The sequence below is a fragment of the Phymastichus coffea genome, unplaced genomic scaffold, assembly GCF_024137745.1.
Source record: "Phymastichus coffea isolate CEN01 unplaced genomic scaffold, Cenicafe_Pcof_1.1 PCOF00005, whole genome shotgun sequence".
NCBI lineage: Eukaryota > Metazoa > Arthropoda > Insecta > Hymenoptera > Eulophidae > Phymastichus > Phymastichus coffea.
The window spans coordinates 11,363,941-11,385,503 of NW_026706816.1; the positions used below are offsets into that span (position 1 = coordinate 11,363,941).

At 37.3% G+C, this 21,563-nt stretch overlaps 1 protein-coding gene across 1 annotated transcript in view; it reads left to right on the forward strand.

The window, feature by feature from the left end:
• Positions 1-21,563, forward strand: part of LOC131667616 (protein unc-79 homolog) — a gene marked incomplete at its 3' end in the record, with an annotated part of 3,688,809 nt that overhangs the window by 3,432,598 nt on the left and 234,648 nt on the right. The window contains exon 36 of the mRNA XM_058941149.1: positions 17,518-17,612. Within this exon, the coding sequence (XP_058797132.1) occupies positions 17,518-17,612 (95 nt within the window). The remainder of the gene's footprint in view (positions 1-17,517; positions 17,613-21,563) is intronic.

Below are 21,563 nucleotides of genomic sequence, written 5' to 3' on the forward strand. Positions count from 1 at the left end.
CTGAAACAAAGACCATACATTAGGCGTATTCTTAAATGTATCTAACGCTGGTCACCGTGCCTTGCCAAGAGAGAGAGGGAATTGGGGAAAATACCGACGAGAACAAGCGCAACGCTTGCTCTCGTCATACATGGTAGGAGCTAGGGTTCCTAGGTAGTTGTGATCGATGTGCACCAGTTCAGGATTTTCGTTATATTAACTTACATTGGATAAATCTCTAATATTATTGCGAACGCTACACTATTCGGAATAAATACTAAATCATTCTTGAACATAAAAGTTACTTGTTTTGAAGAATGTCATTATTATTCCAATACTGAGATTCATCAATAATAGAGTATTCATGATCTTAAAATTCCGTATTGGTGTTTGAAATGTAGAACATACGAGACTATGATCTTGGACCGACGTGTACAGATATCTGGTAGCAATAATCATTCTGGCAGAATCTGTAACCTTATGTCTCAAAAAAATAACAGTATACATAAATATTGGCGTAAATCATCGAAGGTGCTATTGTTGCTAATCATTCTTCTGCAGGGACAAACTCATCACTTGCTCAGTTCAAGTGACAATCTCACAGTATTTTATCATAAACTATTGGTTTCACTTATTGTAATCTACAGAGGCTTAATGACCAACCCCAACAGTACCCATCATTGCAAAGCTTGTCAGCTGCTGGAACTCCAGGCAAAGGCAAGGGAAGCCAAGAGAGAAGTTCCATCACGTGACTCCCCGCGGGTCATGCTTACTGCAGGAAATGCACCAACATCACCTCATGAGGCAAAAACCGAGAAGTGGGTCGCTCTGGAACAAGCTACACGCTGCGTATGATCAGCAAGGCTTGCAGTTCAACGCACTGAGGGAGCAGCGTACCGGGATATACTAAGCTTCGCAGAACACCCGGATGCCCGTGTCAGGGCCCAAATCCAGGGCATTTTTACCAAGGTGGAGAGGAAGATGGAAAAGAAGGCTTTCTTGTCCGAAGCTGCTACTCGCTGGAATAAGGCAAGAGCAGCCCAGAAAGAGAGCGTCCACCAAATGGCCGAGCAAGAGACCAAACGCCAGGAGATCTTTGCTCTTCACCGGAGGATTGAAGAACTCAACCTGTCAAGTCACCACTTTAATGAGCGGCCTTGCTCTTTCCGGCATGGCCTCAACCAGGGCTCACCCTGACACTGATCCTGTCGTTGATGAGAGGCATCCCTTGGTCGGCTCGGCCTCACATAGAGCCAGGCACTTTGATGCAAAGGCGCTATGCCGCGACATCCAAGATCGAGAGCCATGGACCATGGCACAGTGCATCGAGGCTGTCCGGCTGACTCAGAACAAAGCAGAGATCTTCTGTGCAGTCAACGGAAATTTGATCCCTCAGTATTTCGCTATCCTGCACAGATTCGATAAGCAGCCGTGCGACAGATACGAAGGCCCAAACTCGGCCAAATTTCGGATACGTTTCTGTACAGTCTGTAACCTATTCACGTTAGGAAGAATAGAAAACTGTCCAAACTTCTTCCAGCATTGGAAGTTCAAGAGAGGTTTGGAACCCATGATTGACTATTCCAACGAACTGGGACCTAACAGCGCACTCCGCTAGAATATAGCTTGGCCTTCACACCAATCTTAAGGACGAGGAAGAAAAAGAAGGAAGAAGAACCAAACTATATCTTCCGCGTAGAGTTGCGTTTTGGCCGTGCCTATCTGACTTTTTGTTGTTGTTTTGTTGTATATTTAACCAAAACCAGTTGCCTTTAGGCTTTACTTTGTTCGCGCCGTTGATAATTTAAGTTAAACTATTTTCCGATTAGGACTTTTAACTTTATTATTACATAAACCTGCTCTTTAATTGTCACTTGGCTATAAATAAAATCTAATTAATCCAACCTGAACTTCTTTTTTTTCACAGAGAGAGAGAGAGAGAGAGAGACTACTTTTGAGTTGATACCACCCTCGTTACCAACGTCTGGGGCAGGGGGATATAACGAATTTGAGTTTAATTCGTTATTTTTCTCTCTCTCCTCCCTTATGTATTAATATAAATATTATACTACTATATTATACTACAAATCTTAATATATATAGCAGTAGCCAAACGGTAAGAGAGAGCAACAGAGATTCACGTTAGAGAAAAAGAAAGAGAGCGCGATATGTCCTAACATATACGTCACGCTGAGAGTGTTTCCACAGGCCAGGACGCGCGTGACTTTGTAAGACTGAGGTGAGAGAAGGGATACCACAAGCGGCAATCAGCTGCTGGACTTCAGGCCAACGACACGTATCTGCTCGCGTTGATAACCTTAGCCTTTTTCTTTATTGTACGGCAGTGCCTTGCACGGACTTAGCTAAGAAACCAGTAAATAGATTACTCTGTGGCGATGCCTTTTTCTCGCTAGTACAGTGGTGAATGTTTCCTCTGTCAAGACGGTGCTGGGGCGTCTGACCAAATTCAAGACTCCTACATTTCGCCACCACTGTAACCTGTTCTTTAACCCGCGAGGCGATTTAATGTAGATACTAAGGCAGCGATATTTATAAGGGCATGGCCGACGAACATGTAAGTACCATCTCGTAATTGGACTCTCTCTCTCTCTCTCTCTCTCCGCCTTTTTCTCTCTTTGCTGCGCTGCTTACGCATGATGCCTTGTATGCTCTAAATAATTGCTTTTGTATAAAACCGATGTCATTTGCATTTGTTGCGTCTTTCACAATTACCTGAATCTTTTCCCATTTCCATGCGGTTTCACTACGCTCGTGTGTACATATTTCGCGCTTTCAGCTATGCCAATCTATAACGCTGTACGTGGGCCACACGGCGAATATACGAGGTGTGATCAAAAAGTAAGGTGAATTTTGAAATTTAGCGGGCTACGTCCGTTCGATCTTCGACTTTTTTATTTGGTTATGTCGGTACACTCGTCTAGAACATACGTTCCAAATTTCAGCTTTGTAGTATGTTTGGTTTGTTTGTGAGAGGCATCAAGGTTAGAAGTGTTTTGCGTGCTCCACGATTTGCTGCTGTCTAAAAACATGGATCAAAGAGTTTGCATTAAATTTTGTGTGAAAAATGGAATCAAATGTTCCAAAACACTTGAAATGCTGAAACTGGCATACGGTGAGTCTACTTTAAGCCAAAAAAATGTTTACAAGTGGTATAAACTCTTCCAAGAAGGCCGAGAAGACACCGACGACGAACCTCGTTCTGGATGCCCCAGCACATCAACGACTGATGAGAATGTTGAAGAAGTGAAGAAAATAGTGTTGGGAAATCGTCGAATTACCATTAGAGAAATTGCTGATGATATTGACATCTCATTTGGTTCGTGCCAAACAATTTTGACGAGTGTTATAGACATGAGACGTGTGTCAGCAAAGTTTGTTCCGAAATTGCTCAATTTCGACCAAAAGAAACGTCGCATGAGCATCGCCCAAGAGCTACTGAATGACGTCAACGATGATCCAGATTTACTCAACAGGGTTATAACAGGTGACGAAACATGGGTATATGGTTATGACGTCGAGACTAAGACTCAATCGTCCTAGTAGAGGCATTCTGGATCACCAAGACCAAAAAAAGCACGCCAAGTTCGATCAAATGTAAAGGTTTTGCTTACAGTTTTCTTTGACTGCAGGGGCGTGGTGCATCATGAGTTCTTGCCACAGGGTAGAACAGTAAATAAGGAATATTACCTGCAAGTTATGCGCAATTTGCGCGAAGCAATCCGCCAGAAACGTCCGAATTTGTGGAAAAATAAAAATTGGCTTTTGCACCATGATAACGCCCCTGCTCACACATCGTTGCTTGTGCGCGAATTTTTGGCTAAAACCAACACAGTAACGATACCACAGGCACCGTATTCCCCAGATCTGGCCCCCTGTGACTTCTTCTTGTTCCCAAAACTGAAGAGGCCCATGAAAGGACGGCGTTTTGCCACGATTGAGGAGATAAAGACGGCATCGAAGGATGAACTAAACAAGATCACAAAAAATGATTTTTTGAAATGCTTTCAGGATTGGAAAAAGCGTTGGCACAAGTGCATTATATCCGAGGGGGACTACTTTGAAGGAGATAAAATAAAAATTGATGAATAAATAAATATTTTTTGAGAAAAAAAAATCCTCTCGATTATAACGGCAAAGGAATTATAAAACCCGTTATAAAACTAATCAGTGGTTTCCACAGGAAAAGATTGCCATCATTTATTTCCACAATAATTATTTTTGAAATTAAATTATATCAATATATCTAATTATCCATAAAATTGTTGTTTCCGCCATTTTGATTTTGACAAGAAATGATATTCTAAAAAGACATAAAAGTCAGAATCGAAATTAACCAAAAAAAGAAAGAACGACAAATATTTAAATTTTTTATTCGCCATCTTATGTCCGCCATTTTGCTTTTCAACCTACAATAACTTCTGACTCGAATTTACAAAAAAGTGCAATAATACTTAAAAGATTCGAAGAAAATCGATCAAAATTGTTTTTTTACTAAAATGTATACTTTGACAAACGCTATTTTATAAATAATTAAATAAAAGTAATGCAAATATTTTAATTTTTTTTGCAAATTTTTCATTTTTTGGCCGCCATTTTGAATCCGCCACTTTTTAAATTACTAACTTTAATATAATTTCAGACTAACATCACTTATTGAAATTATATCAAAAGCAATAATTTTTTCATTGATAAATAAAATATTTACAAAAAACACTACATTTTAAGTTTTCTCACTAATTTGCCGGCATTTTGAGGTCGTCATTTTCAATTTTAAGATTTTCTCAGAAGTGGTTTTTAAAGTTCAGATATCAAGTGCTCCGATTAGATACTTTTTTTGAAAAGACCTTCACTGTTTAGAGGTGAAAAACTGAATTGAAAAAATAAGACAATAATTTTTAGGCATTTTTTGAAATAACGTCGCCATAATTAATTTTTCTGAAAAGTTATGTTAATTCGGAGGTCAAATTCTGAAAAAGCAACCTCAAAAACATAAAATTTAAGGGATCGGCAAAAATTCTAGGATTTTTATACCCTTTCTAGTAGCGCGAAATTTGTGCAAAATTTCAGTGCATTTGGTCATTAATGGGTTAAGTTAATACTACGGAAAATTTAAAAAAGCAGCAGGCTCAAATCATAGTAGACTTCTGAGGTGCTAGGTATTAAGTTGCTATTCAGGTATACTTACGATAAGGTTATACTTAAGGTATTAAGTTCCTGGTATGCGGTGGTATTAAGTTGTGTAACGGGGTGGATTAGCTGGTACAAAATGGGTTTATTAAAGAACAAACTCTCACGATGCAGAGCTAACCGTCGTTCCGTTAAACACGTATGAGTATACGTGTATTCACCTTTACGTTTGATACTTTCGTTCCGATGTCTTCTTTCCAACCGAATTGAACTCACCTTAAGTCTCCTGACTTGTGACACTCGATCTATCTTAGGCGTGAGTGACCTAATGTTTATTCCAACTATCCCCTAGATGAAATCGGTTTAAGATTTAATCGGTGACAGATTAGTTAAACTAAAAGGAAACGAAATAACGTAATGCGGCGAATAAAATCAAAATAGTTTATGACTAGAAAACTACAGTCTTTGATGGGCCAAAAGACTTTCGCACGCGAATAGGATTTACAATTTTCAATAATACGGGGTGAGAGATATAGAGAGAGATGGAGAAATCAAAATTCGACCGCGAAAACTATCGCTCGGCGCGAATACAAAAACAGTCGCGATAGAGAAAATAACTCTCGTATAAAATACTCTCGTTAGTATTTTGTCTCGCAGAAAAAGGGAAGTACACCTAACCTGCAGTGCAACTATGGTGATCAGCCGTAATTGTTGAAGAAAATCGAATGTTGGTGCTCCTCTGGAACCAGCTACGCTGCCTCGGTCACAAATATCGGTGACTGCTGCTGTTTTGCTGCTGCTTTAATTGTTGCTGCTGTGATGCTGCTGCTATTACTCAGCTTCCTCGCTATCACTCGCACACGTATCCAAAATCAAGAAAAACTTTAGATTGAAAATCGGCAAAACACTGTGCAAAACATTTGGCGGTTTTATCTACAACAGCTGAAGCTTAACTGAAACTTTGAACTCTCGCGTGCCCCCTCTCTCTCTCTCTCTCTCTTAGGGTGCTCTTACATGGGAGCGGAAAGTGGACAAAGCGACAGCGGACAGCCGATTCGGGTGGACAAAAAGAGAAAGTTTTGTCTGCTAGGGGACAGACGCTCTCCGCTGGATCCCTAGTCGGCGTCTTGCGTGGAACATCCCTCTTCCCCCTCTCCTCTTATTTATAGCGTCCCTTTCTATTATTCTAAACATGCTATAATTATAATTTTCTTATATATATACGTTATATATACATGTGTATATATTGTTACGTCTCAAGACGTATCTTTACTCATTTACATTCTTTAAAAGTGCAATCCCGAATTTTGTAAAATCAAAACTATATACACGTCCACCAGAAAACGATACGGCAGCAAAACACAAAGACCATACTCAGCATTACACAACACACAATGAACTCAAAAAGAAAATTACTCAACTACACAAGAAACATCAGCGATTTATTGAGCACAAATTTATGTATATAAGATGAACCACCCGAAAGGTGATCAGAAATTATCTTTACTCCGTACACACCGGTTCGACAATTGGTGATCATTTTTCTTAATAAACTCGCGACTATTACAAGTAATATCGTGCAAGTATTATTCACAACCTATCCTATTCAATTCAACAAGCAGTTAGAGCCTGCTACATTTATTCAATTCAACAAGCAGTTAGAGCCTGCTACATTTATTCAATTCAACAAGCAGTTAGAGCCTGCTACATTCATACAATTCAACAAGCAGTTAGAGCCTGCTACATTTTATCAACAATTAAAGGCTACGATTATCAAGGTAGTACAATTATCAGACATACATTTCCACATATATTTATAAGTAAAACATATCCGACCATTAGTCAACATATTGGAACGTCTCATTCATTAGCTATTCGTAGTTGATGCACGAGACGTAACAATATAACATATATATATATATATACGACATATAAAATAATATTGTCGAGAAAATTATAATTATAGCATGTTTTAGAATAATAGAAAGGGACGCTACAAATAAGAGAAGATCCATTAACATTACATTATCAGAAAATGTTCGGACAAAGTTTTTCCAAATACGGAATGCATAGACATCAAGTGGTTGTATTTTTCCTGTGGTTCCAGTTGGAATTGTTATATAAATAATTTTATTTTGTGGCATCGTTTCTTCTATAACTTTGTCACAATGACCACTCGAATAATCAAGTAATAATATTAAGTGATGGCCCACATGGGCATAAAATATTTTTTCCAACTAGATTTTGAAGTGATCTGCAATTAAACGACTTACTAATTAACTGATCAACGATATAACAATGTAAAAATTGTTATTAGTTTCCTTACTTGTTAATTTTCCAGATTTGGATGCTTCCACATACACGTTTTCTGGTCTAAATATGTTTTGTTCTACAATAGGGCCAAACTTGCCACTTGGTTTCTTTAAAACTAGAATTAGCGGTGACAACAGTTGTCCAGTAGCTGATATTAGTGGCTGTATAGTATAACTATGCGTTGTTGCTAAAATTGACTATACCAGACATTGCACTTGCTTTTCTTCTGTAATAGAGTTGGCCTGAAATATCCTCTATCACCAATTATTTAAGGGGAAGGCAAGGGAGGCGGTGTGTCGCTCCTAGCAAAGCAGAAAGGAGAAGGTGTACATTCAATGATTTCACACACTCAACTTCGTTAATTGACCTTTTATTACACTTGCACTTCCCTGAGTGCCGATGAGAATACTAAACCACTTATCACTAATAATACGCAAAACTTACTCTAAATGAGATGACCGGCACGTTAGCGCCATATCATCTCATTAACCGGCTCAAACGACTAAATGACAAAGATACGTTGCGCCGGCTCGTGAAAGCCTGGCGTCGCACACAAAACCGTAAAACAATGCCGAGGAAAATAGAGAGAGAGAAACGAGAGGAGAGAAAACTAAACCTGACCAAAAGTAATGGCTGCTTGGCAGGTGGGCTGCAGGTGAGGCGGCTAACGCAAGACGTGGCCCAGTTTTCTTTGTCGTCGCGGCTTCACACTCTTTGTCGTCTCGGCTCTCGCACTCCTTGTCTGGTTCGCGGCGAGAGAAGATGGCAATCCTCCCAGTGCGGCCGATCTCCTTCGCGTGCGACGATCTAGTAGTGCGTGCGAGTCGGCTTCTCACGCCTTCCCCACCACTGTCCTCCTAATCGGCGGCACGCGGCACTGCCCAGTGCGACAAGTGCCGCGCGCCGAGCCTCACCGAACTACATATATTTTCTCTCTCTCTCTCTCTCTCTTCTACTCTTGATATTTCCGTCCCATTTCTCTTGCTCGCTGCCTTCTCTCTCTCTAGCTGCAATACTGAAAAAGAATAAAGGCAGGCATCAGACACGTAAAATAACGTGCGTCCGATGCCAGCCGTGCGCCTTTGCCTAGGAAGGAGAGGGAAACAAGCACACGATGCAGGCCATGACCAGCCTACACCGTCACACTTCTTCTACTGCTAATGTTCTTCCAGAATGCATTTCTAGCTAAAATCCGCTCTGATCTAAATTATACAAATTTTCGAGTCCAATCCTTAGTATACACGATTTAACGTCATCGATAAATGCTTCCGCTTTAGCCGTAAGTTCTGCACTACTTTTTAGCGTTTTTCTTGTTATGAACTTATTTATTTTCCTAGAAACTATTCTGTGTGCTTGCTTAAATTTGAGAAACTAATGTTTAGAAGCTTTGAATCTAATATGATCAAAACCAATTTCTTTTTTAGCTTGTAAGACCCATCGAATTATATCTTCATCATGGATAATTGAACCACTGTCGAGAGCTACTTTAAATATATCCAGGGTATACTGACAAATTTGTGCTACTTTTTCTCTATACGTGCCACCTTTATTAATTGAATGAGCCCAACGACGTAGCTGACTAATAGATGATACTTTTTTGAATCTGGTTTGCACTGTTTTTAGACTTTTTGCTATGTTTTGCTACTTCTCCAAAAATCTACAGCTCTTTTTTTGTATTCAAAATCTAGTTCTTCATTATCGGCTGTATCCGGATCAGGAAAATTATGTTACACTACATCTTCAATTATTTCCGCATTATTGGCTTTATACTCTTCTTGAAAATCCAAAGAGCCATCAGTAATAATTTCTACATCGCTGAAATCATGCGTTACATCTATTAAAATTTCTTTTATTTTTTCGGCCAACTCTGTTTCATGATAATTCGTGACTCTATCTGGTATGTTTAACGCTTGAAAGTATGCTAATAAGTTTAGAACGTTTAACGGATTAATTTTCATTTTTTAATCAGAAATAAAAACAAGCGGTAAAATTTATACAAGGTGTGTTTTTGAATGTAAGGCACGACTGCTACATTTCTACCAGAATAAAACGAGTAAATGTAAATTGAATCAATTCTTTAATTTATGCATTGGAGAAGAATTCTTGTTCCACTTTGTGATGTTCGGGAAACTCTATTTTTGGGTCACTTTATAGGCGCAGAAAATGGTAGTTTTTATTCACATGTTATAAAAAAACTCTTTGACTTTATTAAAAAATACATGAACCATGGTTACATACATGTTGAAAATATCTTTTTGCCCTGCCTCCACCGAAAGTATGCTGTTATATGCATGTAAATCGGGCGGAAAATAAACTTACAGGTGAAAAAATGCAGAAAAGAAAAAAATTTCCGTTGTAGGGCTTACATTCCATCTTAGGGCTCTCTTTTCTGCTCTAGAGCGGAAAATAGTGCTATAGTTTCCACTCGTATTTACATGTATGTAATAACACACTTACGGTGCAGATTAGACACAAAATGTGGTGTGCATAATGGGTGGAAAGAAGACGATCATAATGAGTAATTGCCACCCTCACTTCGCCAGGGTGACAACTTTCACACTCGTTTGTAATCGCCTTCTTTCCGCCCTTAATGCGTAACATACTAATGATGGTTTATGTCTAGTCGGAAAGCGAAAAATCACGCGATTTTCGTGGATCTTTTTGAGAAATTAAAACTGTCTTTTTGCTTACAGTAAATTGTTGGTTCCAAAGTAGATATGTATATTGAAAAACTTTCATGAATTTTGGTATTGAAAAATATTGTAAATTAAGGGAATTATAGCCATGTTAAGGAAACCTGTTTTTTTCAGAGTTGTTTTTTGTTGGTGACCAAGATATCTTGAAAATCGTAAAAGCAATCGTCTTAAAATTTTGCTTTCTCCTAGAAGAAGCTTTGTAATAGCAAAATTTTCAGCTTCATAAAAAAACTTCGTTTGAAGTTCAAAAAATGTGTTTTTAAAAAACGTCCGTATGGATGTATGTGTGTGTGTGTATGTACGTATACCATTTTTGAACTGTCCATTAGATATCGATACAATTTGGTATCCACTTTTGTTTTTCTATCCTGAATGCGTGAAAAGAATCCATTTTGATTTTATCAACATGTTTTGATTTATAGTGAATTTTGGATTTTTGAAAAACGGTTTTTCAATTCTTCAGATGAAAAAAAATAAGATATTTAAATCGTAAAAATGGTTTTTTAAAGAATACAAAATACTTATGTTTTCACTAAAAGAAAATTAACTTACAACTAGCTATAACCATAACTTTGTTATTCACAAAAAGGGTTTTTTTTTAAACGTTATATCTTTTAAGCTAAATCAGACTAGGCTCAAACATTTTCTAAAAATACGTGATTCGACCTCCAAACACCTTCAAACTTACTTCTATGAAGTTTTAACTGAAAATTTTACTATTATAAAGCTTTCTCTGGGAGGAAGCAAAATGAAAAATTGAGTCTTCGAAAAACCACATGATGTCATAAAATTTTTCGAAAAACCCTTTTGAACCAACAATTTCCTGTTATAAAATACAGTTTTTAACTTCTTTTAAAAAAATCACCGAAAATCGCGTGTTTTTTTCGCTTTGAAAACAGACTTGGCACCTTCAGCGAACTCATTAGTTCAAAATTTATTTCACACTTTAAATAGTCATTTTTTTTATTGTTTACACTTTTTGTTCTGGTAAAAATATAAGGCTTATTGTGTAGGAGTCGTGCCTAAAATGAATGATTTAGAAGTAACTATTACGATAGTATTCTTACACTCAAAATCGCTAAACAAGAGACTGTACAGGTCTGAACATTTTTATTTCTGCAGGAATTTTGAAAAAAAAATTATAAATCTTTTTTCGTTACAATAAATTTTTGAAACAAGACGAAACCAAATTGTATCTTTTCTAGACGAGTCCCTTGAGCGGTATCGAGTTTAATTTGAAGAAGCAAAAATACAAAAGTTTATTTATTCATTTAATATGAAACGTAATAATTACTAAAAAGATGTTCAAAAAGTGAATAAAATACTTACGTATTTAAAAAATAATCACTTTTAAAATAATTATTTTTTACTTTTAAAATTTATAGAAACTTTTATTCACTTTGAAATTGAATAATGTAAATCTATATAAAATCACTAAAGAAAATTTTCTACAACTGTATCATACCACTGACAAAAAAAGATGTACTATTCGTACTTTCCGGCATCGAACTAGAATACCCACAAAACTCACTCACTGCCGAAAAAGTAACAAGCAGCTGAGGTAAACACTCGATGAACACAATCTAAAAAAAGAATATACTAATTCGCACAAATTGTCAACAACTTTTATTAGTGAAAGACATTTATCTGTGGAATTATCATTGAATGTATGATAACATTCATTAAACTAACGAATGTGTATACAATTCCGTTTCAATAACAACGTGTTCTTTAATTGCAAATGAAGTTCGAGTATTAATATTCTTTTATGTATTTTTAACAATAACAAAAATTAGCATAGTACTACGAGGGGAGGTCAATAAGTACAAAAAGAAGGAAAAAAAAGTTTTACGTATGTTATTCTTTTTTATTTTTTAACATAATCTCCTTGAAGGTCGATACATTATATTAAACGGCCTTCCAGTTTTTAAAGCCTTCAGAAAAATTTGATTTCTGAAAATCCTCAAAATAGGCATTTGTTTCGGCGATGACTTTTTCATTCGATGTGAATCGTTGTCCGGAAAGCCAGTTTTTGAGGTTAAGAAATAGGAAAAAGTCATTGGGAGCCAAATCAGGGGAATATGGTGGATGGTCAATTAATTCGAACTTTAAATCGTTAATTTTTGCCATCGAAACTGCACACGTGTGAACTCGAGCATTGTCTTAAAGAAAGAGGCATATTTTTTTGTTCAAGTGAGGACGTTTTTCTCTGATTTTTTCTTTCAGCTAACCTAATAATGACGCATAATATTGTCCAGTGATCGTCTCGCTCTTTTCCAAGTAGTTTATGTAGATGATTCCATACGCATCCTAGAAAACCATGGCTATAATCTTGCCAACTGACTTTAGTGTCTTTGCCTTATTTGGAGCTGCTTCTCCTGCAGTAATCCATTGTTTAGACTGTTCTTTGGTTTCAGAAGTGTAGTGGTGTACCCATGTGTTGTCTACAGTTACGAGTCGACGCCAAAAGTCTTCCGGATTACGATGAATGCGTGCCGAAAGAACCTCAGAGGTGACCACGCGAGTTCGTTTGTTTTCAACAGTGAGCAAAGGCGGCACCCATCTTGCTGGTATTTTTTTCATCCCCAATTTTTCATGCAAAATTGAAATGATTGTACCCTTCGATACCCCTGTGGCCTCAACTATTCTCGCAATTTTAATCTTCTATCACTCAACACCATATCGTGGATTCTGTTAACCATTTCGGACGTACTCACTTCTACGGGGCGTCTTGAACAAGGTTCATCTTTTGTTGTTGAACGGCCGCGTTTAAATTCATTTACCCAGTTATAAATAGTCTTAAACACAGAGGCAGACTTGTCATGAACGGCGTTTAACTCAACTGTGGTTTCTTTTGGTGTAAGAGCTCTCAAATGAAAATGTTTTATCATCGCTCGAAACTCTGCTTTTTCCATTTTTCAAATAAATCAATAACTTTTTGTTCCACCAACGCTCACAAAAGACGACTTCATGAATCGAAGTAAAACTTTGTACGATATCTTGTTAGTAGTATTGCTTGCCAATAATATCATTATTTAAGAATGACGAGCGCTATCTCTTGGATTTTGTAAAGACTTATTGATCCCCCCTCGTATAATAATAATAATAATAATAAGCATAATTGCAATAGCAATAATAACAGTAATACTGATAATAGCAATGATAATGAAAAATAATAATAATAATGAGAATTATATTTATTATTGAATTTAGATTTTTTCATAAATTCATTAAATTGTATTAAATAGTATTATTATGGAATTCCAGACTGTAAATATTTTACTCTAGGTTGTCATAGCCCACTGTCTTTCACTCCTTCGCTATCAAATGTACTTCTGAGATCCGGAAGTCAAGTTTGCTATGACATCCCTGACGCTCACAGGGAGTCGGAACCTTGTTAATCAAAACGGCAACCTCCTCGAAAGGAGTACCGATCTTTTCAAGGTTCACGCTCAAGGAGAGCGGAACTAAAGGCTTGACCCTCGGTTTGGGCGCGACGAGACTCTAGTTGTCCCGACATGTACCGCGTCGGAAGCGCGCGGCATACAAATCTTACGAGATTTGCTTGACCTGGTACAACTACCCCGCAGAGGTCTATCAAAATTAGGATGTCAGAAGAAAGACCCAGCTAGGACAGCCAGAGGAAATTCCTAAGACGATCAACCATCTAAGCCTCCCCTCCTGGGCTCGTTCAAAGAATCCCACCATGCGTACCTGTATTAAGGGATTGCTCCCACGACTCACAGGTCCATCGCTTCGACCTACCGTGGCCGTCTTCCCATTGCGTTTCGGTTATCTCCGCTCACGCTGGTGGGTATCCGTCATTCGAAAAAGTTATTTCCCGATTTTCGCCTCGATTTCGGATTTCTCTTTCTATGGAAAGGCTTTTATGACTCGCTGATACTGATGTTTGCTCTTTCGATTCAATATTTGTTGACTTTGGGTCAGGGTAGGGGTCTCGCCTAGCCGACAAGGCGACTCCCCAGGTAATTTTTAGTATTCGTGCCAGTCATGCCATTTATTCTAATCAGGTTCCGAAATTCGGCTCAATCGGGTATTCTAACTAGCGATCGAATTATAGAACTTCAGAATATAATTCTAAAGTTCAACGTACAAAAATTATCGTTCAAAATTCAAGCTCTATTAGCTATTCAGAATTCAAAAATTAGTTTAGTCATTGTGCGAGTTTTGTCCTTTGATTAGGGACCTTGTAAGAGGTGGCGTCTTTCTACTGTAGTTAGTAACTACTTTTCTGCGTGGTCTCTTTGTTATAGGTACTCCTTTCCTGGGCTCTATGACTTTTCTAGCAAAGTCTTCAAAGACGTTGTAGATTTTCCTGCTAGATACTAGGGCCGTTTCAGGGCAAGGCCATATATGGCCCTCCTCTTTAACAGCCTCTATTAATGACTTTTTTAGTTCTCTTAATTCTTCGCAGTTAAAGAGAATATGGTTTTCGCTTTCTATTTCTCCACAACTACACAGTTGGTCTTCGTATAATCCTTTTTTATGGAGGTATGACATAAAAGCACCGTATCCAGTCATAAACTGTACTGTATAGTGATTGGGATTTAGCCATCTCTACTTTAATCTGTCTTTGATTACTGGGAAATAGAAGTACGTTCTCCTGCCATTTGTGGCAGACTGCCATCTCTCCTACCATACTCTTTCGATTTCATCGTTGATGAGTTGTATAGCTTTCGAGATTTTTAGTCTGTCGGATCGAAGTTCTTCCAAGTTTATTCGAATGCCGTGCAATGTTATCGATTTCCCTTTCCTGGCGCAGTACTTCGCAACTCTCCCGTCGAGCTCGAGAGCCATTGGTCGGGTAGCTGCAAGCACGTGCGCCGCTTCGTGAGAGATCGATGTGTAGGCTTTTAGTGTTTTGCAAAGAATTAATTGCTGCAATCTTTGTAAGGCAGACTCATATATTGACGGTCTATCTATGATCTCGTCCAACTCATCTCGTCTCCTAGCAAAAAAAGAAAGAGATTATCTTCTTTTCCTTCAGGCTTTTCTTTATTCTACTAATTTGTTGTGGTGTTCTCGTCATTTTCATTCTGCGATGCATCTTGTAGATTGTGTTTACCGTCTTTCGGTCAGGTGTAATTTTAACTGACGCACCTCACGGATTATGTTCATATTTTTTGCCACTACGATATCAAGGGATAGCGCATCTCGAAGATTATATACACAGCTGCTTTAGTCATTCTTGTGAATTAATGATGCTCCTCGCAGGCTGCGTTTGTTGATTCTTTTGTCGCTTATAAGTGAGGCTCGCGTTCTTCAGACTCCGTAGGTTTTCTGTAATGTTTCAGTGATGAAGGTTGAGTACTTACTGAGCACAAGCAAGACTTTCAATAACTTTGAACTCGACTCCTTTTGCGTACTGGAGACCTTGACGGTGATTTAGAGTACGTACGCCAGTTGTAACTACGTCAACCTCGACGACTTTTGTGGTTATAATACAAGTCTGAACTTTATAACGAAGAGCTAGACGATGAAAAACGTGCTTTTTCTTTGTCTAACTTCTTTTGTAAGTTATTGACTTTTTTTACAATTTCTTTTATTTTTTATGTTGCCTTCTACTCAATAATTGAATGGTGAAAAATTTGTTTTGGCAGTTTACTTTGCGGTATGCAGGGTACAGATCAGCCCCGTTTCATGCCTTGAGACATTATTAAGAGGCTGTCCGGCATGATACGCCCTTTTGCGACGCGCATATTGCTACTAAGCAGACCTTGCATACCTAATAGCCATAGCCACACTTTGACCACGTGTGTCGGTGTTCACGAAAATACCATGATGAGGTATACGGTTGGCGCTTCCACTGTTGGAACAGTGAATTTAGTTCAGTCTTTCGGCTTTGGGGTACAGAGATAAAATACGTACTTAATACTTGCAAGCGTGTCACATTTTTAACCACGGGTAAAGTTGATACGAAATGACGTGTGCGACGTACTTGTGTGGCCATTGCCACCGGGTGACTTTGGCTCACCTATTTCACTCGGGAGTGAATTTGCAGCGTGAGGTATCTGTAGGCAACCAACTGAAACTTGATATTTCCAGTGATCTCTATTTATTTCGAGCATCGCATGGCTGTTATTTCTACTTATTTAACATAAATTTACCTTTTATTTCAACAAAGGTCTTCGTAACCTGTTATCAATCTTTGAACTACCTCTTCGTGCATCGCTCAAACATCATTTATAGTCGCGATTCGAATGTCAGTTTCTAAAATCACTTTTAGATGAAATTCACTAATTCGCTTAATTATTCATCTCACAAAAATTTAAAAGACACGGTGGCTTTATTATAAGTCGTAGTGATAAAGAGCTCGAGCGCAATCTGCTCCAGAACAAGAGTACATGCGACAAGATCAACGCCACTGGTAATTAATATTTGATGTTTCTTTTGATTGTCTACAGGATCACTACAATGAATTTCCTTTTTTTTTGAAGGGTTACAATTACTCAGTTTACCACAACCACCTCCAGTTGATTAGTAGTACCTCGTGCTTTAATTGAATCGACGGGAGGAGATTACATCTCAGCAACTATCTAGAATATACATATAGTAGTGTAAAAAATAGCTTTTGCGCTCATTAATTTTTAATCTTGTTGTTACAAAAAAGCTATTTGATTTAAAGTGGATCATATATTTAAGTTTTCTTTTTTCTGAAACCCTTTTTTAATCTTTGCGAAAAGTAGCCAGCAGCAGCAAAGTATAATAGAGAAGTAGTGTTGCGGAGTAATAATAAGTGATTGATGCAGCAGAGTAGAGACCGGAAAAATGACAAGGCTGTGGTTAAAAGAATACAAGGAAAAACCCGGACCTGAATAAGCCATTTAATATTTTATCGAACAGGTGCAGAATTTGTATCAGACTGTAATGAGTTTCAATAATAACTATACGCAAATTTTCCTTTTTCTATACCCTTTCTTCATCAAAACATAACACTGATTAAGAATGAAATATGCAGGAAATAAATAGTTTCGAGAAAATGAAAGGGTATGTTTTGGAATTATTCCGGTCGAATTATTATTACAAATTGATTATCAGATTCCTTTTTTTTATGAAATACAAATGAATATTATTATCTTGAAATTTCGATGGAAAAATAGTATAGAATATTTATAATAGAATATTTATAACATAATTTTCATTTCGTCACATTCATTGTAATAGATATACAGGAAATTTATCAAAACATTAAGTGAGTTAGATTTGTACTATTTTGACAACTATGTTCAATGTGTTAGCTGATGAATGCAGAATATATTTGTAATAATAAATATTAGCGCTATTTAAAATTATTGATAGTAAGGTTAAGAATTTTTTCAGTTATTAAATGAATTTTCATAAATTTGGAAAATTTTTGCAGGTACTATATGTCATCGATTTTTCAAGAGTGTTGTACAAGCTTTAATTGACTTCAATGAATTAAATCCTATTGCACCATTGCAGATATTGTTAGAAGTAAGTACGACTTTTCTAAAGTGAATTATAATTTCATTGATAATTTTTTCAGCCGAATGACTTTTTTTTATTCGACTATAAATATGATATGTATTGATCAATGATATTTTATATATGTTCAAAAGAATGTATTCTTGTAAAAAAGTTGTTACATAAATAGACTACTAAATGTATTTAATTGTTAATTCTTATCAGCATAATTAAATTCGAAACCGAAGTAGCCTAATTAATACTTAAACTTAACAACTTTCAAAACCATTTTTGTAATATTTACCTAAATAATAATATATTTTCTAAATTAATACTAATGAATACTGGAAAATTAAAAGTTACAAATATAAATATTAATAATACTGTAAAGTAAAAATTTATGAATAAAAAAGTGTTTTTATTAATAAAATTCATAGACTATAAATTAGTAACAGTTTTTGCAGTTGGAAAATATATATTATAAATCCTTTAGACGAAGAGCTAGATAACAACGTAACTTATTGTTTGACTCTATTTTCGTTGCCAGAAGTATTGCAATTTTATAGTCCGTAAATTTAAAAAGCCCGGAGACTGACATTTACGAGGTGTGTTCAAAAAATAACGAGAATTTTCGTTTTATGAAAAAAATATTTATTTATTCATCTACATTAATGTTGTCGCCTTCAAAGTAGTCCCCTTCGGATACAATACACTTATGCCAACGCTTTTTCCAATCCTCGAAACACTTTTGAAACTCGATCTTTGTAATAGCTTTTAGCTCTTTCAGCGATTCGCTTTTAATGTCATCTATGCTTGTAAAACGACGGCCTTTTAATGTTCTCTTTATTTTTGGAAATAGAAAAAAGTCACATGGAGCCATATCTGGCGAATATGGAGGCTGAGGCATCGTTATAGTTTCGTTTTTGGCCAAAAATTCACGATCAAGCAATGAAGTGTGAGCAGGCGCATTATCGTGGTGCAAAAGCCATGAATTGTTTTGCCACAAATCCGGGCGTTTTTTTCGGATTGCTTCACGCAAACGACGTTGAACTTGTAGGTAGTACTGCTTATTGATTGTTTGACCTTGTGGCAAGAATTCATAATGCACTATGCCATTAAAATCGAAGAACACAGTGAGCATAACCTTCACATTCGACCGCACTTGTCGAGCCTTTTTCGGTCTTGGCGATCCAGAATGTCTCCACTGGGACGATTGAGCCTTAGTTTCGACATCATATCCGTAAACCCATGTTTCGTCACCTGTTATAACACGTTTTAGTAGTTCTGCATCGTTATTGACTTCATTTAGCGACTCCTGAGCAACTTCCATTCGCCGCTGTTTTTGTTCGAAATTCAACAATTTTGGAACGAATTTTGCTGCCACACGTTTCATACCCAAAACATTCGAAAAAATTTGATGGCATGAGCCAACTGATATGCCAACATCATCAGCGACTTCTCTGATTGTGATTCGGCGATCGTTCATAACCATTTCTTTCACTTTTTTCACGTTTTCATCGGTTGTTGATGTGCTTGGGCGTCCGGGTCGTTCGTCATCTTCAACGTTTTCGTGGCCATCTTGGAAACGCTTATACCACTCATAAATCCTTGCTTTACTCATAGCAGACTCACTATATGCCTTTGTTAACATTTGACAAACTTTACTACACTTTATTTCATTTTTTACGCAAAATTTAATACAAATTCTTTGATCCATTTTTTTCACAAACGAAAATCGCCGAGCTCGAAAAACACGTCTAACGTTAGCGGCTGCCACTTAAAAAGTAAGCAATGAATATTGCTGAAAATTTTATCGTACTTCAGGGGCATGTGTACCAACATAATAAAAAAAAATTTTATACAAGCGGACTCTCCAAACCCGCGAAATTTAAAAATTCTCGTTACTTTTTGAACACACCTCGTATAGTAATTTTGCTCTCTTGCAAACATGGTTGGATGAATAATATTTTAATATCATTGCCTATGTGCGTGAATTTTAACAGCTAATATTTTAGTTACTTTCTATCCTGAATTCAAAAATATTTCGGAATTGATTATTACAGAGATTGAATTTGATAAATTATAATTACTATTTCCTGTTTTGACCGTTGGCTATCTATATCTATCCTTTTTATTTTTTCAATTGTATCTCTGTATACAGGATGTTTCATTTTAATCCGATCACGTGCATAATCTAGAAAAAACAAGCGTTATCAAAAAATGACCTCAAAAATTTGTAGGGGACTGAGTGGGCTACCAAAGGCTATCATCAACTTTGATCCTTATTTCGATTTTCAAGGTCATCTGCAGGTCAAATTTTTATCGTACCATTAGCATTACCCAGGAACAACGACGTGGACGTAATTGGATTGTGTTCCCTTTGGGGTGCTAGATTAAAGTGAGTCCCCTTGCCTGTAACTTTTCTTCCGAATTCAACGTAGGTTTTCAATGATACCACTATTTTCTTGAATACATAACTGTATTGGCTGCTAAAATTATTCTACTGTTCTGATTAATACAGCTCTTGTGATGTTTTCACAAGCGGTTCGAATTCTTTGCATCATATCTTTTCTTATTGTTGATTCGTGTTAGTAGGTAAACTAGAAAGGCCACAGATCAGTGATCTGAAGTGCATGATCTATGAGATCAGCACTCTTAGATCATGCGCAAGAGTCCGGGCCTCTCTCCCTGCTCGCCCAATGTGAAATGCGTTTAAAATATTAAAATTAATTTATGTTTAATTGATTTTAATTAATTTGACTCAATTGATTTACGTTTATACAGTGTGATGCACAAATTTAGCTTAGTGGAACTAGCAGTATACCTGCTGGAAAGAGACATTGAAATTAATTTTAATTAATAAACAAAATGAAAGAATTATTTATTATTACCTACCTCTTAAAAGATGTTCCCGATATCTCGTATGCAATGTCATGTTCGGGTACCAGCACACGTGTGTGATTCGGTCCAATGCGGCTGGTTGACGGGTGCAGGAAGGGAACCTTCATTTTCATCCTGCAACGTGCTGTTATGGCCAGGCGTGACAAGGTCGATTACTTGAGGCGTCACCAGATCAATATTTATGACACGCCTCGGTGCATGTACCTCGCATACAATTTCCACATCAGATCTGTAAAAGTAAAAAAGTATAAAAATGGTTGATATATATAAAAATGAAATTGATAAATAATACAAATTATATATTTGGTGACAATTCCACATATACCGATTCATTTTGTTGTGGAAGCGGTGCTCGAAGCGGACGGCTGTAAATAAAAGAATATATAATTAATAATTAAATACATTTTCTCGAAAAAAAATCTTTAATTTCTTTTTTTTTCGTTCGGAAATCGAAAAAAACCGTTTAATTCCTTTTCTCAGTCTTATCTCGACCGCCCCTACATTCCTTACTTTTTATTTTGTCTAGCGTATAGCGATTATGAAAAGTTCAATTGAGGAGTGATAATTGCTTGGACGTGCGACCGAGTTGGATGATCGGGGGATTGTACGATCGCGATTCGTATGCGTGGGCGCGGTATCGTCGTGAGGACGGGTTTTTCGCCTAGTGTGGTAGTGAGCTTCGGTAGGTAACCAAAGTGTATGGTGGTTGCCTGAGTGCAGGGGTACTTTGAGCTCGGATAGTTGTGTGGTGCAGTCGTTGCGGTGTGCAGTATTTCAGTCGACGATGGTTGGACGGGGCGCGTACGCCGTGAGTGCGCGGGGGGCTGAGTAGGTCACAGCCGACACTAGGGTGTGCGCAAGCGGCTCAAGCACGTGCGCAGTAGAGTTTTGGCCTAGTTGTCGACTGAGACGTGGTATTGCGGTGCGTGGTGATTGGGACACTGCTGCACAGGGCCGAGCGGGTACTACTGAACCTAGGGGAAGGCCCATCCTGCAGGTAGTAGTTTTTTAGGTTTTTTAGTTTTTTCTGGTTTTTAGGTTATTGTTTGCTAGTCGTAGGGGCGCATGTCTATGTACAGT